Source organism: Sinocyclocheilus rhinocerous, unplaced genomic scaffold (assembly GCF_001515625.1).
Source record: "Sinocyclocheilus rhinocerous isolate Xijiao unplaced genomic scaffold, SAMN03320098_v1.1 scaffold534, whole genome shotgun sequence".
Lineage (NCBI taxonomy): Eukaryota > Metazoa > Chordata > Actinopteri > Cypriniformes > Cyprinidae > Sinocyclocheilus > Sinocyclocheilus rhinocerous.
The window spans coordinates 2,930,909-2,952,724 of record NW_015646352.1 but is presented as its reverse complement, the minus strand read 5'-3'; the positions used below and the strand labels follow the sequence as shown (position 1 = coordinate 2,952,724).

The 21,816-nt window shown below is 35.6% G+C and overlaps 1 protein-coding gene across 1 annotated transcript in view; it reads right to left on the bottom strand.

Moving 5' to 3' along the window:
• The window catches only part of LOC107707526 (NT-3 growth factor receptor-like), a 200,537-nt gene extending 179,254 nt beyond the window's left edge, over nucleotides 1–21,283 (bottom strand). Inside the window, exon 1 of the mRNA XM_016511587.1 lies at nucleotides 20,762–21,283. Coding sequence (XP_016367073.1) covers nucleotides 20,762–21,006 — 245 coding nt within the window. The 5' untranslated portion in view covers nucleotides 21,007–21,283. The remainder of the gene's footprint in view (nucleotides 1–20,761) is intronic.
• Between the last annotated feature and the right edge of the window lie 533 nt (nucleotides 21,284–21,816).

The following is a 21,816-nucleotide window of genomic DNA, read 5'->3' as shown; positions in this document are numbered from 1 at the left end:
ATACACACACATATACTCTACTAGACATAACTTTGGGACACAACGCAGCTCTGAAGCACACACAGAAGCGGGCCTAGACTGCCACCATTGCATGTAGTTCTCTCTACATGCCCACAAGCACGCACTCTTCAATTATTCCACAGACAGCTATGAAATCATCATGAGCCGCTCCGCCCCTGACATCTCCTCGCTGAGCAGCTACACGAGGAACTGCTCTCTCTCTCCATCTTCCTAGCTAATTCTGAAAGGTAGATGAAGGGATGAGACGGGCAGGGAGCACATCAGGGTTCCGCCATCAAACCCCATGTGTTCTTAACCCGCTGATGGGAAATAAAGCATGCAGGCTTTCTGGCAGACGGGATCTTCTCATTTTGAGGAATTCAATTAGGTGGGATAGACAGATATGGGGTCTGACTTAAAGACATGATCCAGGGGCTCGGCTCTTTCTAAAGGGTATTCATAACAAGTGGGGGGTGGTGCGTCTTTCGGCGAAGAGAATTAAGGAGACATGTTCAATCCCTGAACTCATCCACTCTCGAGAGATGATTGTTGAAATCTCTCATATTTCTTTCTCTCAGTCTCTCGCTCTCGACAGACCTGCAATTAAAGCTTTGGAGCAAGAGACTGCATCAGCAAAGGCTTTATAATTTAAGCTAGAACTGCCTTGCTCCTTACAAATGGAGACACAAAAGTCGGGCATTCAGAACAAACGTCAATCAACAATTTATGTCTTTGTTAGTTATGGTGCGTGCGTTTACGTCTGAAAGAGTGTAGTTACGAGTAGAACGAGCACCACAAAGTCATAATAAGAGTGGGAAACTCTGTGTTGGAGGCATATTGTCATGAAATTATGACAATATGCAATAGGCGCAGTGGTAAATTTGTTGAAATTAATGAAATTGCTAATTTATTTATTTTTCATTCATATTTTGAATCAGTTTTAATTTTTTGTTTCCGTTTTCATTTTCATTTTATAGCTTTAGTAATTTTATTGGGTGTCATTTTCAGTCGTTTTTTTGTTATTGTTTTTGTTTTAGTGATATTTAGTCATTGTTATTTAAGTTTGAGTTATTTTAGTACATTAGATTAAACTAAATTAAAATAAGAAATAGGCTATTGCTTTGGCAACTAGTTGAAATAAAAAGTTTTTATTTTTAATTTCAATTAATGTTTATTTTATTTAAAGTAACCAAAAATAAAATAATAATTCTTGCTTATTTCAGTTTTAGTTAACTATAATAGCCCTGACAACTATGAGAGAATACATAGTAATCTAGTTTGCAGCACCTTCATAAACTGCATAAAAACAAAGCAAAAACACACCTATGCACATTCTTTATTCACATTGTAGAAGTAGGGTAAAAAAATCTTGCTGGATTATTTGTAGAAAAGGTACACTGCCATCTTGCTCCCACCAAAGTAATGTGAATGCACCTGATGTCGTAATTATGACTATCAAAAATACCAGCTTCCCAGGTAAGGGGGACTTAAACACACAATCATTTGACTGTTCACTTAGCAACCTAGCTTATAGCATAGAAATATAGCTAAAACTAGCAACTTAGCAACCTAGCATAGCATAGGCTAAAAATGTCTACACTATTAAACATTACTTCAAGAAAACAACCTTTAATTTGATGTTTATGCTAGCAAAAAGTAGTACCGTTACTAGCGTGACTGTTGAGCGCAAACTCCATCCTGCTGCAAATTCTAAAGATTTCATCATGTCAACCACAGAGCAATTTCATACACTGAAGCTCAAAAAATTACTAAGAAGATATTTTGAAAGTAACGGAACAGTTGACAGTAGCCACTGACTTCCATAGTATTTGTTTCCATACTATAGAAGTCAATGGCTACCATCAACTGTTTGGTTACCAACATTCTTCAAAATATCTTCTTTTGTGCTCAACAGAAGAAAGATACTCGGTAACACTTTATTTCGATAGTCCACTTTAGACACTTTAGACATTCTATTAACAGTAAGTAACTTTGCAACTACATGTCAGCTAGCAGTTTAAGTAGAGTATTAGTAGACCAGGGGTGTCCAAACTACGGCCCGCGGGCCAAATGCTAAACCTACCCTAACAGTCTACTCTGAGAGTTAGTAGACATGTAGTTGCAAATTAATGAGAATTAGTTGACATGTAGTTGACATGTAGTTACAAAGTTACTTATAGTTAATAGAATGTCTAAAGTGGACTATCGAAATAAAGTGTAACCAGATACTCATACAAATTTGGAACAACCTGAGGGTGATTAAATGACATTTTTCATTTTTGGGTGAACTATCCCTTTAACCTCAGTAAAATGTTTACTGAGACTCAGTCAATCAGTGATTTTTCCGTGATTTTTGAGAATCCATGAAGTCTGAACTTCTTGAGTCTGCGTGATTGATTTGAACACTGAAGTCAGCTGTGAGGTGGGATTTGCGAGGAACTAGTTTATGGGGGGGGATTAAACTGTGCGTGAATTAAATCACGCACAGTTAATCAACTCACATAAACATTAGCTTCTCTCCAAAGGAAATCTTCCAACATGTGTTCCTTGAACATTTTCCAGCCTGTAATATGGCAGAGATCTAACCAAATCAAAAGCCATTTCGAAGCAAAAGCAAAATGTCTAAATGGTCCTGCGTTCCCATGGGAAATGCTGGAAGCTCTGATATACCACCGCACTGAATGTGTCATACACATCCGCTCTACCACTGGTGGCTGAAGATAAACCCAACCTATTTCCATAGTTATTAGTTTTCTTTTTACTCCTCGCCAATATTGCCAAATCAAATTTAACACTCCCCTTAATTGCTCAGACCCATCAGGGTATTAGATGTTCAGTCTTTTTAAACGTTCTATTACATTTTATTCTTTGGGCTTGAAATATTTAAAAAGTCACTTAAATCAAATTCCAATTACCAATCTAAAACATCCCATTGGGTGACATGGTTGTAATTATTTAGGGAAAAGTAACAGTGGTGAGCTCTCCAAGTTTCCAAAGCAATTATGAATGAATTAAAACAAGATATCCTCATAAATTAGTAATGAATGTACGTGAACTACATCTCCTTTGTTGATGTTCTTTGCTCATATCAATTTTCAAGCTTTAATTATGGCAAATTATGATCGTATAATTGCACGTTTTTACTTAAAGGCATGACCTGCTGATGCCATTTGTGCTCAACAGAAAAAAAAAAGAATAAAAATACACTGGAGGTTTTAAAATGAGCCACCCTGCAATCCATGCTAACAATATAAAGACCTGAATAGAAAAGGAATTACATGTAAAGCAGTCTCCTTATTCTCTCTCTCTCTTTATTCATAGGTGTCTTAGCTTGATGAAAGCTAGGCCAGACAGGAAAGTCTCTGATGTGTTGGAAAGAATACAAAGCAAGGTAATAAAACACTAGCATGAGAAAAAAAAAACAATTACGAAATCGTTACAAACACAAACTTCAATCTAAAGCCTCTGAGTCAAACTAAAAATTTCCTTTCCAATCTATTACTCTGTAACAGCCAAATAACATCGTTTTTAGAAAGGAAACACTTAACAGGAATTTTTACGCTGCCCAGAGACACAGTTGGGAATCAGTTGTCAGCGAGTCCAAGGTGATGAACTGGATTTAGATGCTTTGCACATCCATTTTCAGCATCATCTCGAATGATTCTTGAGTACTGGGATAAAACGGACTACAAAATTGAAAGAATCTGTTTCAAAGAATCTCGTTTGGATTAATCTGTTAAATGTGTTTAGAAGTACTCAATCACTCAATATGGGTGAACACCATCAGACACAGAAATTGTGTCAAATATTCATCATAAAAATTGACAAATTCAGCATTCACTTCAATGAATGACTGAATGAACTCTATAAAATTATATCATATTGATTTCTGGCTCTATCTATTGAATGTCTCCACAGTCAGACAGAAAATCTTACAGTATTGACAAAATATTGAGGTACTGAGGTAAATCTACCAAACGGGTTACCTACTAACACAACACAAAATGAGGTAAATCGAAAAATACCAAACAAGTTATTTGCTGCATGTACATAACGAGTTTACATACCAGTTGTGAAATATTGTATATATAAAACTCAGAACTTGAAACTTTTTCTGAACTCCTAACAGGTGAAATATGGTAGGAATACCTTCAAGAAGACTAACTTTGATTTTACTTGGTTATAAATATCTGACAGTGTTGACAAAAAAAAAAAGTGGGAAAAGAGGTATATTTTAAAATTAACCTCTTAAGTTTAATATATATTCTAATATATAAAGTATTGACTTCATTTGATCTGAGGACAGGTGACTTTAGGGGTCTAGATTGATAAATGAAAATATGTTGAAAAATCTAATAAAATGATCAATTTGTGTTAAAAACATTCTAGTGATCTATTTAAAAGTATAAATATCAGTTTTTAAAAGTTATGGCACATGAAGCACATTTCACATTTACTTTTCAAGAAAACTTCAAATGGGTTAAATATCCATCCTCAAATTCAACATGCCTTTTTATTGAACATTAATAGGATAATGGCGCTAAATGTCAGACCCGACACGTGCCAGGCAGCAGAGGAACACCTCGTTCCCTCTCCGGTTTGATGTTATTGTTTTACCATATTTACTGGATGTTGATACCAGCACCGTGGGCCAATGGATGGAGGAGGAAGGGAGTTTGACTGGGGTGGAGAGCTATTTATGAATGCGCAGGACATGCATCGGCTGTGCTCTCATTAAAACTCCTCTCACGGTGGAGGAGGAATAAGGCCCACACCCTCTGCAAGGCTTTCCTCCACTGCAGTCTAGGCCATAATTCACAAATGAAACATGACTGGGAGCACTGATCCAGGATCAGGCTTCCACTTGTCCCTTATTGTGTGTATAAGCAAATAAAACTATTTCAGAGCCGTCAAGCTACTAATATAAACTACGATTTCAGAAGATGACAACTTCTCCAAATCTTTGGTCAATCACGTTGAGGAAAGACGATGAAGAACGCCTCCAAATCACAGATGGAAAAGACAGATTTGCCATTACAACCAGGTGCAGGAATGTTTCTCTCCTTTTCAGTTGTAGGAAATTAAAAAATCTTCAGCGGCAGCTGGGTAATTAGGCCTGTAGATCTTGGATCTTGGGCACTCTCCACCGCTTGCCACAAACTGATTCTCATAAATGAGATCGCCAGGTCAGAGCACCTGTTAGACAGATTGAAAACTTTTCATTATCAAAGAAAACAGCTTGGCAACATCTTTTCAACAGCAGGACACCAGCCCAGACCACAAACCAGTGGCGGTTCTACATTGAATTACACCCTGGGCGAGACCCCCTTCGAGCGCCCCCCGCTCATTATGTTATGCTATGTCCTCTGTAGTGGACACTAGGACTCAACCAGCCCAGACCACAAACCAGTGGCGGTTCTACATTGAATTACACCCTGGGCGAGACCCCCTTCGAGCGCCCCCCACAAAATTCTGCACCCACAGTTATATTTTATTATAACATTATTTTATTTTATTCTACACTAGGACTCAGTTGTTTAAAAAATAAAATGACATGAAATTATATGTATATTATATTATAGGCAAAAGCAATGGGATTTTTTTTCAATCACCAATAACTTTTTGGGTTTCAGGATTTTTTTTAACCAAAATTTGTATAAAGATGATTCTCAACTATGTTATGAAAGATATAATGGAATGAATTGATACACCATTTTACTTTATGCAATATGTGGGTAAAATGGCCATAAATTAATATTCCCATTCAATGCAATGCATCTATACACTATATCTAATTTGCATATTAATGTGTTCTTGGAGCAACATCTTCTCACACAGCTTCTGTGCACGGCACCTTCTCAGCAAGCAGGGGCGCCAATTTGCCAATTCCCCACACAGTGAAATGATAGATAATAGAAAACCGCTTCGCGGCGACGGCGCAGAGGATTTTTTATTTTTTTTTTACTGCTCGTGCCGCCCCCCATGTATCATGAAAAAATGCCGCCCCAAAAACCGCTACTGCCACAAAGACATATGTGGCCTCGAAAATGACCGTTTGAATCATACTGAGATGATAATAGCCATGACTATGAATCTACAGTCATCAGTTCATCCGATTTTGAGGTGTTGGGTGTTTATACTTTTCAAAGTGATCTGAATCTCAATTTTTCACTTTCACTGGATGAATGTAAAAAAAGCACATAGATGTATGGTGTGCTCACATTAACACCATTTCAGCAAAATTTCGCTGACAAAAAAGGCCATTGTCTACAATAGTGATGTATGAATCACAGTTGACACAGAAGTAACTTTTAAATAAAGTATCCTTCTGTTGGTCAATGCGGTAAATTCATATGAACAACTTGAACCTATTGCAAAATCTGTGTGGGAAATCTTTCTCCCTCACACAAAATTCCCAAATGCGTGGATTCCTATTGAAATGGCTGGATTTCGCCTGCCAAAACTCACCAAACAACTGTAAAAGTGACCACAGCTTTACATTGAATGCAGGACTGGAGGCGTATCTAGAAACTTGAACATCACAACCTGCAAAAATGGCTTCCTAATGAGTTATGACCTTTTTTTTTTTTTTTTTTTTACTTGTTTTCCTGTAAAAATATGTACAAATCCTTAAGCAACACTGCATAACATGCTAATACTTAAAACAGGTTTTATTGGGCAGTCGTGGCCCAATGGTTAGAGAGTCAGACTTGTAACCCAAAGGTTGTGGGTTCGAGTCTCAGGTCCGGCAGGAATTGTCAGTGGGGGAAGCGTATAACCAGCACTCTCTTCCACCTTCAATAGGTGAGACCCTTGAGCAAGGCACCGAACCCCCAACTGCTCCCTGGGTGCCGCAGCACATGGCTGCCCACTGCTCTGGGTGTGTGTTCACGGTGTGTGTGTGCACTTGGATGGGTTAAATGCAGAGCACAAATTCTGAATATGGGTCACCATACTCTGCCACACGTCACTTCACTTACAAATTTACCAAGTAATTCAAATCTTCACAAATAATAATTGTTTCAAGGAAGTCTTGATATTTTAACTGGAAAATCAGATAAAGTATTTGTTAAAAGTCTCTACACTACAAAGTCTTAAGGTACTTTTGAATATTTCAATGATATGCTAATGAAATCTCCACATTATAACATAAAAGTGCTTAAAACTGCTATTTTTACAATCTGCTACAAGATTTACCACACTGTGGTTGGGTTACTTCACATCTAAGAATAAGTCTGAAGCACACTTGGCAGAGGAGGCAGTCAATTTATACCAGAGTCCTACGACTTGGATCCCAAAACAAGTTTTCAAGCCACCATCACAATGACCTTATAGAGACTCTGCCACTTGCAGTTGGAAAGTAACATTTCATTACACAGAGAAATGCCTGAGATAGGAGGCAAAATCCCACTTAGCCTTTCAACACAGAAAAGCTCCCCTGAAATCCTAAACAGGCCCCCAAAAAGACAAGGCGCTGCAGGGAACAGCGATACGCGGCTAAACCCAACATGCATCCGCCTGGCACAGGTGTCCTCTAAGACGCTCAATCCCATTTGTGACGCCCACTCTTGTTTTCCTATTGCTGGGGCTTCCTGTGAATAGCAATGAGTATCACAAAGAACTAGGACCCTCTGGCAACACGGAAGCCCTCAGCCCTGTGCTTACAGCCTCCTATAAGGCCTCTTTGGTTTTAGAACGTCAGTCAAAGTCAATATGTGTCAAGTCTGCCTGCATGGGCTAACCTGCTATAGACTCTACATGTGTAAAGCTTAGCAGGGAGATTTAAAATGTAGTAGAGGAAGTAAGAGAGAAAGATCTTCTAAGAGAGAAAAAAAAACATATATGATGTTACATTCACAGGTTTGGTGTTGGTAAGATTTTTTTAAGTTTTATGGTCACCAAAGCTACATGTATTTGATTAAAAATGCAGTGAAAACAGTAATATTGTGAAATATTATTACAAATTAAAATAGAAATAGTTTTATATTTGAATCTATTTATTTTTAAAAAGTAATTTATTCCTGTGATGGCAAAGCTGAATTTTCGTGATCACGTGATCCTTCAGAAATCATCCTAATATGCTGATTTGATACTCGAGAAACATTTCTTATTATTATCAATGTTGAAAACGTATACGCTGGTTAATGTATAATAACCAGCAGCTTATACTGGCCAAGAACCGCCCACTTAGAAGACTGATTGACATCTATAACAAAGTAATAAATCAGCACAGAAAAAATATTTTTAAAACGTTTTTATAGAATACAGAAATGTTATACAAAAAGTCAATAAAACAGCAGAAAGTAAATAGAAAATGAGTACAGACTAACAAAATTAAGAATATGAGTACAGACTAAAAGACAGAAGTTATGTTCATGAATATCTAGTCTACTTGCTACTTAAAGTATCAAAAAAAAAACTCTCAATATCTAATCTAAATATCATAACCTAGAAATTTTTTTTTTCCTTGAAGATTTTTATTTTTCCTACAGAACTTGGATTCCGAGCGGACTGATAACATATATACAAATAAATAAATGTGTGCTCGTACTCTTGGAAGTTGTGTATAGCCAATCGGATTAGAGTTTACTAGACTAAGAAGGGAATGTGGGCATCTGTAGGTGTGCCATCAGAGACTAATTATGTCTTTCAACACGGTCAACTGTTATCCAATGTGATCTAATCAATGAAAATGCACATAACAATCAGGTGTAAAGGGTCTGACATTCTTTATTTCACAATGAAAATGGAAAAAGAGCAAATGTATTCAGATCTGGTATGAAAGTCCTTTGCAAAAGCAAGCAAGCATGAACAAGGCATGCCGTTAAAGACGCCGCTACTGCCTACCTGTGGACGCCTCTCATCTGCTCTCTAGCAGAGAAATAAACTGCTGCGGATCATCCACACTGTTCTACAGTCTATCAGGCGCTTCATTAGCCATGCAATGAATAAAAGATCAGCGGCAAGAAGGAGGGATAGAAAAAAATGAGAAAGAGGATGGGAGAGCACTAGGAAAAAGAGAAAATGAAAACGAAGGAAATCTAAAACGGCAGCGGACAAAATTACCTCCAAAATGTCCATGATTGAAACCCAAAGCTCCCTCCCCCGTATTATCCGCCGTCTATAGCGGCGAATATTCTAGATTGGAATGTCACCGTCATTGTTATTCCATTACTTTTGGCTCAATCAATAGTTTTCTATTGAATTAGGAAAAATAGCTGGGATGTGCTTGTGTTTCATTAACTTTCATCATCGACAGTGGCTAAAAATTGCCTTGCTGGCTCAAAAAAAGACTGTCCATTTACAATTTTCGTAGTCATAAAAAGACAGAAGTTTTTTTTTTTTATGTCTTCTAAAGAGGCAAGGAGGCAAAAGGCTTTATCGTGTGCTGAAAGGAGAGAGTGATCAATATTTTATCATGGTCTATGACCACTACAAGACCTCTCCAGATGTCAGGACAAGGGCATTATGACAGATAAGAGTTGCATCATGTAAAACCAGCCTCTCACACTATCAGTAAAGTGTGTCTTTCTAACTAACAGTGACATGACATGACATGACATGACATGACATGACATGACATAAAATAAAATAAAAATCTTGTAGCAACAATTACATGACCTGCTTACCCAAAATATCTACAAACTTACATCAAACCACCATGTGACCTTGAGATCTCTGGCTGTCAATCTTACAACTGAGTGCATTCAGCTAAATTTAGGGAGCGATTCCCCATCAAACACACAAACAGAAGTGTTCTCAGTTTGGGGTCTGACAAAGCGCTGTGTAACTTATTTGTAGAAGCAGCAGGAGGGGGAGTGGCATGCACATATTTTTGCACCACACTGTTTCGACGCAACAGTGGCCATCATTTTGCCTCAACTTCCTACTGTTATTTAGTGTCATATATATAGCCAGCAGCTAGAACAGTCTTGTGAATGTACTGAAAAAACCTGCCTTTGTTAAATACAATAAAAACAGAAAATTAAAATCACATCATGGGCTACATCTCAAGCACTAAATGTACAAAGGTGATTCATAGGTGGTTAGTAGTAGTAGTATAAATAAATTTGTATTATTATAGTTATAGCATATGTATTATTATAGCATACTGTAAATACATACATAAATGCATTATTATTATTATTGTTGTAAATAACATTATTACTATTATAATTGTTATTGTTGTTGTTCATTTCAGATAATACAACTATTAAAACTACCCACAACTGTAAATAAGATGCACGTGTATGTATGTATGTGGTTCTGCATGCCAAATACAAACACAGGTCCACTGGTGTCACTTAATATGCAGATCCATCCACCAGATCTTCTACTTCGTAAACATGTCCACCACTGGACAAATTCTATCAACCCCACAAAACCAAAATGTCCCATTTCAATGTTACGGAAAGAATCTCTGATCGATAGCACACGGCCTCATTTCAATGACACGCCGGGATAATTTATGACTGAAGGCAGCCACCCAATACAACACGTAAAATGGAAAACGCAAGCAAAGCCATTATTGGCAAAGTATCCTGATTAACGTAGCACAGCGAGACCATGACTATGTCACACGTTCACATCTGCATCCACACTGTGAGGGTCTTTGAGGCCAACCTGCTTTATATTGATCTTTCTGCCATTATGTTTATCATAAAGAGGGCCTCCAGACACATTATGAACATCAGGGGTCACACAAATGGATGCTTCACATTACTGTACTCGGGACAGTAGCGGGTCAGTCCATGCCAGCACGCCCTGAGATCAGTCACGTGCTCCTTCAAAATCCATAATTTGAACATTAGCAAGTACTTTGCATTCTTTCTGCTCTTTTAACGGGTTGTTAAAAGGTTGTCGTGTCTAAAATATTATTGAAAATAATAATGTGCATGACATGCTCATTCATGCATGTGCTCTTGTCACCAATATCATAGCGTAATGATAAACAAAAAGCTTTTTAAGCTCTCAAGGTCAAAGAAAAAGTCACAAAAGGGCTTTTAATAATAATAATAATACGCACTACAATGACAGAGTTTTCTAGGCTAAGAATGTCAAACAACCATTTCTGAAAACACTGTTTTCTTTTGATCCAACACCTAAGGCTCTCAAAATTGTCAAATTCCACCTGCGCTTCTGTAAATAAATAGGCATCAGATAAAAGAGGGATAATGTGCATGACATGCTCATTCATGCATGTGCTCTTGTCACCAATATCATAGCGTAATGATATACAAAAAGCTTTTTGAACTCTCAAGGTCAAAGGAAAAGTCACAAAAGGGCTTTTAATAATAATAACAATAATACACACTACAATGACAGAGTTTTCTAGGCTAAGAATGTCAAAAAATAGTTTTCAAACAGAAGTAGTTTTGTTATGCATGAGGTCAGTTTGATTTTCTTGCAAAGAAGACAGAGCTAACAATTACTAAACCTAAAGCCAATGAAGAGAGGAGGCAGCGCTGATGTTATTGGATTTTATACGCTTTTTTCTAAGTAGTTTAGCTTCTAGTTGTTAAACCATGTCAAATGAGCTTCAGGGTAATTAGGATCAAATAAATAGGATAGCTGATTTTGAAATCAATAGATGTTTTTCTTTAACCCTCCCTTTTTTTTTGTCTTTGAAAAGGCCTTTTAAGCCAATAAGTCTGTCTTACAAATAGTTTTTAAACACAAGTAGTTTTGTTATGCATGAGGTCAGTTTGATTTTCTTGCAAAGAAGACAGAGCTAACAATTACTAAACCTAAAGCCAATGAAGAGAGGAGGCAGCGCTGATGTTATTGGATTTTATACGCTTTTTCTAAGTAGTTTAGCTTCTAGTTGTTAAACCATGTCAAATGAGCTTCAGGGTAATTAGGATCAAATAAATAGGATAGCTGATTTTGAAATCAATAGATGTTTTTCTTTAACCCTCCCTCACCCTTTTCTAAATATCCACTAATGTTTAGTTGAGAATGACTCTGCATCCTGTATGTTTTGCGTCTTAGAGAGAGTCCAATGCTGTATGTGCCACAAATAAATAAACAGAAAATTATAAATAAAACAAAGAAATAAAATTAATGAAATGAATCTCTTTACATGTAGAATATTAAGTCTTGGATAAATAAATAAGTAATATCATTTTCTGTGAAATTGAAGATATTTGGGCATATTAAGGGATTTAACCCTTTTATAAATAAACTAAACACAAAATTGTTGAAAGTAATCTATAATTTCCTTTGAAATTGAAGATATTAACCCTTTAATGAATAAATACATAAATAAAAAAATATAAATAATGTAATTAATCTATAATTGCCCTTCAAACTGAAGACATTACTAACCTTGTGTATATATAAATACTGTAATTTTCTGTTAAATTTATGATATTTAGGGATATTAAGGGATTTAACCCTTTTATAAATAAACTAAACACAAGACTGTTGAAAGTAATCTATATAATGAAATAAATTTATAATTTTCCTTAATTCAAACTGAAGACTTTACTAACCCTTTCATAAATAAATAAATAAACTTAATTTGTTGCTCTGAATAAAAACTGAACATACTATCAACTGATTGATAGATAGACAGACAGATAGAATTTTAAAAAAATAATAATAATAAAATAAAATAAAATAAAGTGTCTGAGACCCAAACAGAACTAATTACATTTTTAAAAAAAAGAATATTTTTTTATCTCTAAGTGTAAATATAATATTTTTTAATCTATAATCAGTTCTCGTAAAACAAAAATCTTTTTTAATATTGAGCCTGATTTCTCAAGATTCAGTTTCTGAGACCCTGATGTATATCACATCTGTTTGGAAAGGATTCACACTTGCCTGCTGACGTTCATGTGACGTCTACAAAACCAATGAATATTCCATGCATTTAAGAAAGCCCACGTCAAGCATTTCTATAGTGTCCCGATATCTCCATGACCTTTCCCACTGAGGGTATTACAACCAGGGTATGAGACCAAAAAAAAAAAAAAAAGGCTGATGCATACGGAAAGAATCTCTGATCGATAGCACACGGCCTCATTTCAATGACACGCCGGGATAATTTATGACTGAAGGCAGCCACCCAATACAACACGTAAAATGGAAAACGCAAGCAAAGCCGTTATTGGCAAAGTATCCTGATTAACGTAGCACAGCGAGACCATGACTATGTCACACGTTCACATCTGCATCCACACTGTGAGGGTCTTTGAGGCCAACCAACCATTTCTGAAAACACTGTTTTCTTTTGATCCAACACCTAAGGCTCTCAAAATTGTCAAATTCCACCTGCGCTTCTGTAAATAAATAGGCATCAGATAAAAGAGGGACTTTGCTTAGACTTCACAAGGTCCATAAATGTTTTGGTTTTTTTTTGTCTTTGAAAAGGCCTTTTAAGCCAATAAGTCTGTCTTACAAATAGTTTTTAAACACAAGTAGTTTTGTTATGCATGAGGTCAGTTTGATTTTCTTGCAAAGAAGACAGAGCTAACAATTACTAAACCTAAAGCCAATGAAGAGAGGAGGCAGCGCTGATGTTATTGGATTTTATACGCTTTTTTCTAAGTAGTTTAGCTTCTAGTTGTTAAACCATGTCAAATGAGCTTCAGGGTAATTAGGATCAAATAAATAGGATAGCTGATTTTGAAATCAATAGATGTTTTTCTTTAACCCTCCCTCACCCTTTTCTAAATATCCACTAATGTTTAGTTGAGAATGACTCTGCATCCTGTATGTTTTGCGTCTTAGAGAGAGTCCAATGCTGTATGTGCCACAAATAAATAAACAGAAAATTATAAATAAAACAAAGAAATAAAATTAATGAAATGAATCTCTTTACATGTAGAATATTAAGTCTTGGATAAATAAATAAGTAATATCATTTTCTGTGAAATTGAAGATATTTGGGCATATTAAGGGATTTAACCCTTTTATAAATAAACTAAACACAAAATTGTTGAAAGTAATCTATAATTTCCTTTGAAATTGAAGATATTAACCCTTTAATGAATAAATACATAAATAAAAAAATAGAAATAATGTAATTAATCTATAATTGCCCTTCAAACTGAAGACATTACTAACCTTGTGTATATATAAATACTGTAATTTTCTGTTAAATTTATGATATTTAGGGATATTAAGGGATTTAACCCTTTTATAAATAAACTAAACACAAGACTGTTGAAAGTAATCTATATAATGAAATAAATTTATAATTTTCCTTAATTCAAACTGAAGACTTTACTAACCCTTTCATAAATAAATAAATAAACTTAATTTGTTGCTCTGAATAAAAACTGAACATACTATCAACTGATTGATAGATAGACAGACAGATAGAATTTTAAAAAAATAATAATAATAAAATAAAATAAAATAAAGTGTCTGAGACCCAAACAGAACTAATGACATTTTTTAAAAAAAGAATATTTTTTTATCTCTAAGTGACAACGACGAGCACAACACATCAGTATACAGTAGATGCCGTTTGAATTTCCATTAAAATGTTCTTCAATGAGCGACCTATTTTTTCATGCCTTTTCCATCTATCAGCAGGTACGTGACATGGCTTTTATAGGTGCAGATTTGCAACGGCCACTTTACTTTGAAAACGCTTTTTGAAAGCTCCGGTGTAATTGAGCTTCGGAGATCTTTCCAAAGTAGCGCCATTTAGATTTCAGGGAGTCATTTTCAACTAGGCCTATCTGAAACTGTTGCTAATCCACTCTTTTTAATCACACATGAAATTAGGCTCTCAGACAATGGTCTGCAGACACAGAGACCCCTGGGACAGCTGAATGGAGACTGAATGGTGAATCAACAATAGTGAGTGAGGGCTAGTCATCCTCTTGCACAACATTGGACTCTATGTGCCACAAAAAAAAAAAAAAAAAACTACATGAAGCAAATAAAAACAGATAAATAAATAAAAAAAGAATGTCTATAATTTTCCTTGAAATTTAAAATATTATTAACCCTTTTATAAATAAAATTGTTTAAATAATATATTAAATTAATATATAATATAATTAATATATATTATATAATTTTCCTTTAACTCATGTAAATAAAATAATATTTAAAATACTTTAAATAAAATAATATTCTTATTTTATAATCAGTTCTCATAAAAGTCATTAAAGAGACAGTCTTTGTCTGGTACCTCAATATCAAGTTGTTTTCTCAATCTAGTCGGCAATAAAATTCCACAATTCTATGATTACTAACAAAGTACACAGGATTATTAATAAATCTCTGATAAAGTTCAGCTTTTGAGGTGTCAAAAATTAGCAATAGTAAAGAAATCAATATTATTTAAAATATTCCTACTCTTTCTAGAAGTCAGAAAAATCAGAAATGCAATGGCAAAATAGCAATGTAGATGCTTTCATATTGAATTCATTGAGCATATTTTGTTGTAGCATAAAGCGTTAAATAAGAGGGATCTGGTATGTTGTTCATTCTGGCCATGCATTATGACATTCCATTAGCAAAGTAAAAGAATAGTGCTGCTAATACAGAAATACCATTATTGGGAGTACAAAAAAAAAAAGACAATTAGCGTAATGGATAGACTTGATGAAAACAAATGAGCAACACTAAGATTACTCTGATGCAAAACAAACAGAAGACTGCAACAAAGCTGGGGGAAAACGACCATATTGTAAAAATCTGCAAGCATGAAAAACTCAACTTTGGGTTGTTCTCACTCAAAAATGTGCAAAACTGCAATAATGGATGGACCTCAACCACTTGTGATGCCATCAAATAGTATTTCACATAAGTCATATTATGTAGTGGCCTGAAAACTCTTTGACACATTTACAATCGCATGGTGGAGATTCTATTGCAAACGCTGTTAGTTGTTTTCTCAGGACCAACTTCTTGTTTTGTTTTTTTTACTTTATGTATGAAATCAGTTTCCCTCAAGTAGACACAAGTGTCATAGAATCTAAACTGTTGTTTTAACTTAACACATTTCACAAACAGATGTGTTAGCTTTCATGGAAAGTGTGCTTATTTTATCTTTCTTTAACTAAATGCAAATTGATTTAATAAACATACATGAATATCATTACATATATAATATGACTAAGGTATCCAAATACTTTTGGGGGCCACTGTAAATCTAAAAAGTAGTAATATTCTAAACAATAGACGCTTAATAATACATATCCATTTAGACACTGCTAAATGAAAAAGTCTCTGTAATAAAGCTATGATAGCACAACAAAACCAAATTAACTTATGTTTAAGCTGTAGTCCCAGTTTGCAGTCTTACTCACAACGACGAGCACAACACATCAGTATACAGTAGATGCCGTTTGAATTTCCATTAAAATGTTCTTCAATGAGCGACCTATTTTTTCATGCCTTTTCCATCTATCAGCAGGTACGTGACATGGCTTTTATAGGTGCAGATTTGCAACGGCCACTTTACTTTGAAAACGCTTTTTGAAAGCTCCGGTGTAATTGAGCTTCGGAGATCTTTCCAAAGTAGCGCCATTTAGATTTCAGGGAGTCATTTTCAACTAGGCCTATCTGAAACTGTTGCTAATCCACTCTTTTTAATCACACATGAAATTAGGCTCTCAGACAATGGTCTGCAGACACAGAGACCCCTGGGACAGCTGAATGGAGACTGAATGGTGAATCAACAATAGTGAGTGAGGGCTAGTCATCCTCTTGCACAACATTGGACTCTATGTGCCACAAAAAAAAAAAAAAAAAACTACATGAAGCAAATAAAAACAGATAAATAAATAAAAAAAGAATGTCTATAATTTTCCTTGAAATTTAAAATATTATTAACCCTTTTATAAATAAAATTGTTTAAATAATATATTAAATTAATATATAATATAATTAATATATATTATATAATTTTCCTTTAACTCATGTAAATAAAATAATATTTAAAATACTTTAAATAAAATAATATTCTTATTTTATAATCAGTTCTCATAAAAGTCATTAAAGAGACAGTCTTTGTCTGGTACCTCAATATCAAGTTGTTTTCTCAATCTAGTCGGCAATAAAATTCCACAATTCCACGATTACTAACAAAATACACAGGATTATTAATAAATCTCTGATAAAGTTCAGCTTTTGAGGTGTCAAAAATTAGCAATAGTAAAGAAATCAATATTATTTAAAATATTCCTACTCTTTCTAGAAGTCAGAAAAATCAGAAATGCAATGGCAAAATAGCAATGTAGATGCTTTCATATTGAATTCATTGAGCATATTTTGTTGTAGCATAAAGCGTTAAATAAGAGGGATCTGGTATGTTGTTCATTCTGGCCATGCATTATGACATTCCATTAGCAAAGTAAAAGAATAGTGCTGCTAATACAGAAATACCATTATTGGGAGTACAAAAAAAAAAAGACAATTAGCGTAATGGATAGACTTGATGAAAACAAATGAGCAACACTAAGATTACTCTGATGCAAAACAAACAGAAGACTGCAACAAAGCTGGGGGAAAACGACCATATTGTAAAAATCTGCAAGCATGAAAAACTCAACTTTGGGTTGTTCTCACTCAAAAATGTGCAAAACTGCAATAATGGATGGACCTCAACCACTTGTGATGCCATCAAATAGTATTTCACATAAGTCATATTATGTAGTGGCCTGAAAACTCTTTGACACATTTACAATCGCATGGTGGAGATTCTATTGCAAACGCTGTTAGTTGTTTTCTCAGGACCAACTTCTTGTTTTGTTTTTTTTACTTTATGTATGAAATCAGTTTCCCTCAAGTAGACACAAGTGTCATAGAATCTAAACTGTTGTTTTAACTTAACACATTTCACAAACAGATGAAAAACTCAACTTTGGGTTGTTCTCACTCAAAAATGTGCAAAACTGCAATAATGGATGGACCTCAACCACTTGTGATGCCATCAAATAGTATTTCACATAAGTCATATTATGTAGTGGCCTGAAAACTCTTTGACACATTTACAATCGCATGGTGGAGATTCTATTGCAAACGCTGTTAGTTGTTTTCTCAGGACCAACTTCTTTTTTTTTTTTTTTTACTTTATGTATGAAATCAGTTTCCCTCAAGTAGACACAAGTGTCATAGAATCTAAACTATTTTAACTTAACACATTTCACAAACAGATGTGTTAGCTTTCATGGAAAGTGTGCTTATTTTATCTTTCTTTAACTAAATGCAAATTGATTTAATAAACATACATGAATATCATTACATATATAATATGACTAAGGTATCCAAATACTTTTGGGGGCCACTGTAAATCTAAAAAGTAGTAATATTCTAAACAATAGACGCTTAATAATACATATCCATTTAGACACTGCTAAATGAAAAAGTCTCTGTAATAAAGCTATGATAGCACAACAAAACCAAATTAACTTATGTTTAAGCTGTAGTCCCAGTTTGCAGGAAACATTTATTGTTTGCATACTGCATAATTAAATCGTTTCTGTCCTCAAGTTCTCAGCATTTAAAAAATCTTAGTTGTAATACTACATATATATACACTGTTCAATAAGTAGAAGAGACAGCTGTCACACTTTTTACTCTAATGAATACTTCTTAGAAAGTCAGTCAATTTCTGTATTAGACAAACACTTCAAAGATTTTCTACCAAATAGCTATTGAACGTAAAGAATTAATTCTTCTATTTAGCAAGGATCAACATTGAAAGTAAAGACATTTATGTCGTTACAGTATTTTGAACTTTCTATTCAAAGATTCCTGAAAAAAATGTATCACAAAAAATAATGAGAATTTTTTGAGCAAATCAGCATATTAGAATTGATTTCTGAAGGATCATGTGACACTGAAGGCTGGAGTAATGATGCTGAAAATTCAGCTTCGCATTTATGTAGAAATGTTTCTGTTGAAACCTAGTTACTTGGATGTACCGCTGACCAGATGACAACTTCCCCATGTGACAACTTGCCCTGGTCTCCTCTAAATGGCCTCCAAGGTTTCAGGTGGCCTCACTTTAGTTCTAATAGTAACACTGAAGCTAGTTGGCCTGAAGGAGGAAAATCGCAATCATTTGTAAATTGGTCAAGGTCATGCGAATACAATAGAAGTGGGTTGATGACTCGTCGGGGAATGCCGACTAAAAATGTAGGCCTCTTTTTCAGGAAAACTTTCAATCCTGCTCCTGAAGTACCCCACATCACATTGTGGATGTCCACCTTTTGATTTATATCATGAACTCATTAGTCGAGGCTCCAAGACCAGAATTGGGTGTCAAATAAGAAAAACACCCAAAGTGGGCAGCACAGGAATGGGGTTGTGCCAAAAAACGGCCGAGTTATAGGAGCTGTCCAGCATGAGAAGGTGCTGAAATCTCTACAGCTACTGCAGAAAATTAAATCTTTGAAGCAAACAACTAGTCAAAAGCAAATAAGCGAGAAAGGACTTGCACACTTAGAGAGAAGCTCCCTGATCAGTGCACTCTTGCTTTCCAGTTTAGACGCTGGAAAAGGTTACCACTATCCCCTCTAGTGGCCTTACAAAGTGACTGGCGACAGGGCTGTAAAAACGTCTCCCTGTTGATCTCATACATCAGTTTGCATACACTATTATGCAATTTCCTTGATAGAATGCGATGGAAAAAAGTGAATCCATCACAAAGCGCTATAGAGTCGTCATGGCATCCTTTTGTAGACAATTCCCAGCAAAGAATCAATCATGAATCAGGTTTTTGTTCACCAAAACGCACTCTTGTCCTCATTGCTGTGCCAGCATTGACATTATTCAACGAGAACAAGATCTGCCTTGCTTTTTGCACATTTGTAGCTTTAAATTATTGACATTATGTAATGAAAACAGATCCAGACTGATGGCATGTTCAGGAGAACCAGTGTTGAACCATGATGGCCCATATGAGGAAAACTTTGAGAGAGGGAGAGAATTTATGTCTTAATATGCCAAAACTAATAGCTTTTACAATTCAAAATGCCATTATTTGGCATCCAAAGCTGGTTGAAGACAACAACATTAATGTTTTCTTTGCTCCAGGTGTTATTATTTAGTTGCTCGGATCAGCTGAGGGCCATTACGCAGCTCTTCTATTTATCCCAAAACCATCAGAGTCCATCAAAAACACCATCATATAGCTATTACAGCATTAATGTTTCTATCTCCTATTACTTATCCAACTTTAACCTTCTAATAGAAGCCAAACACTGGAACATCAGCTTTAAAATGATTGCATAAATGAGATCTGACTTTAAATTCTCCATGCACTTATTAATACACGCTGGTATGTGACTTCAAACTCATGTAAAGCCTTTTTTCCTCCCTCTCTCTCACGCTCTCTTTAATAGCACAATACACCTTTGACGAAGCTCACGAATGTGACAAAATTCCTTTTGGGATTCCTGTCTTGAATACAAAGCAGCTTCTATAAAGACTCCTCTCTGTGAAGTCAAAAAAACTGATGCATTTAAGCTCAGATGTTGCAATTAATTGTCCCCAATCAGGTGTCATTTATTTGGAATTTTTTAACATTGATTGTGTACTTATATGGAGTAACAAAAATCTGTTTTCTTTTTATTCTTGATTTAATATGGATATTCAATTGCTATTTCCAACTGTATAATTAACATTTTATATCAATTTAAGATCGTTTTTAGCTACTGCCCATCATTAAAACCCTTCTAATCATCCCACACACCAACACAAATCCTGGAGTTAGTGGGAGGCTGAGAGTTGATCTCGATGCACACATGGACTCAACATGTGATGGACACTTGTGCGCTTGACTTACATGGAGGAGATGTTCTCAAACAGGTCTGGGAGGCTGTTAGTGGTATTCCCATCGCTCACGGTGTCCTGTAGTGCCAGGAGGGGAAAGAAATTCCCTTGGTAAGACTCATTGCAAAAGATGTTCGTGGTAGAACAACGGCAGGTCGGTGGGCAGTCTAGCATGGAGCTCATATAATCTTGGAAGATGCTGAGGAGAAACAGGATCCTCCACCAGCAAACGCGGGGTGGGATGGAGAATAAATCCATGTTTCCAAGTGCTTCCCTCAATGTTTTAGCTCCTCACTAATGTTCAACGGCAACGGGTATCCGTACGGTGATGCGAGAGCGCGCGCGGGTGCGTGGATGAGAGTGAAGGTATGTCAGATCACAGAGATCGCAATAATGTCCCCAAGAAAAGAGGGGGGAAATACTCCGTCAATATAGAAAGGGCTCAAAAATCAACGGTCCCAGGCTGTCCTCCTCTCCGGGCTGCATGGTACAAGCTTCCCCGTCTCCTCGGTGCTGTTTGTCGCGTAGTTCCAGGTTGTTGGATCTCTGGCTTGTAGACTAAAGCGTCAGAGCGCAGTCTAGTGAGAGAGAGAGAGAGAGGTCCATGCTCCGAGCATCAAGTCCCACCTACTGGGCAGATTAAAAACTGACGCACCTGCAGAACGGCAAAAGCGATCAAATCTGCACCGGAAAATAACGCACGCTGCAACAGGCAAAACACTGCTGTCAAACACTACTGTACAAAGCAGTAAGAAACATGTATAACCATTACATAAAAAAAACATATGTCCGAGATGATAAAAAGGGTCCATTTTCGGGGGGGAAATGTATGTTGGTTGAATGCGTTTTTGAAAAGAAAAAAAAAACATACAATTTTCTACAAATTAAAGATAGATAGGCTACCTACTGACTAACTCCTGATTATAAGTGTACACAACATCATCATTTACGGTATGTTTTTAACGAACTATTTTTACTGATATTCTGTCTTTTCTCAAATAATAATAATAATAATAACAGTAATAACGCTCCTTAATAATGTTAACACAAATTATTATATTAGATGTT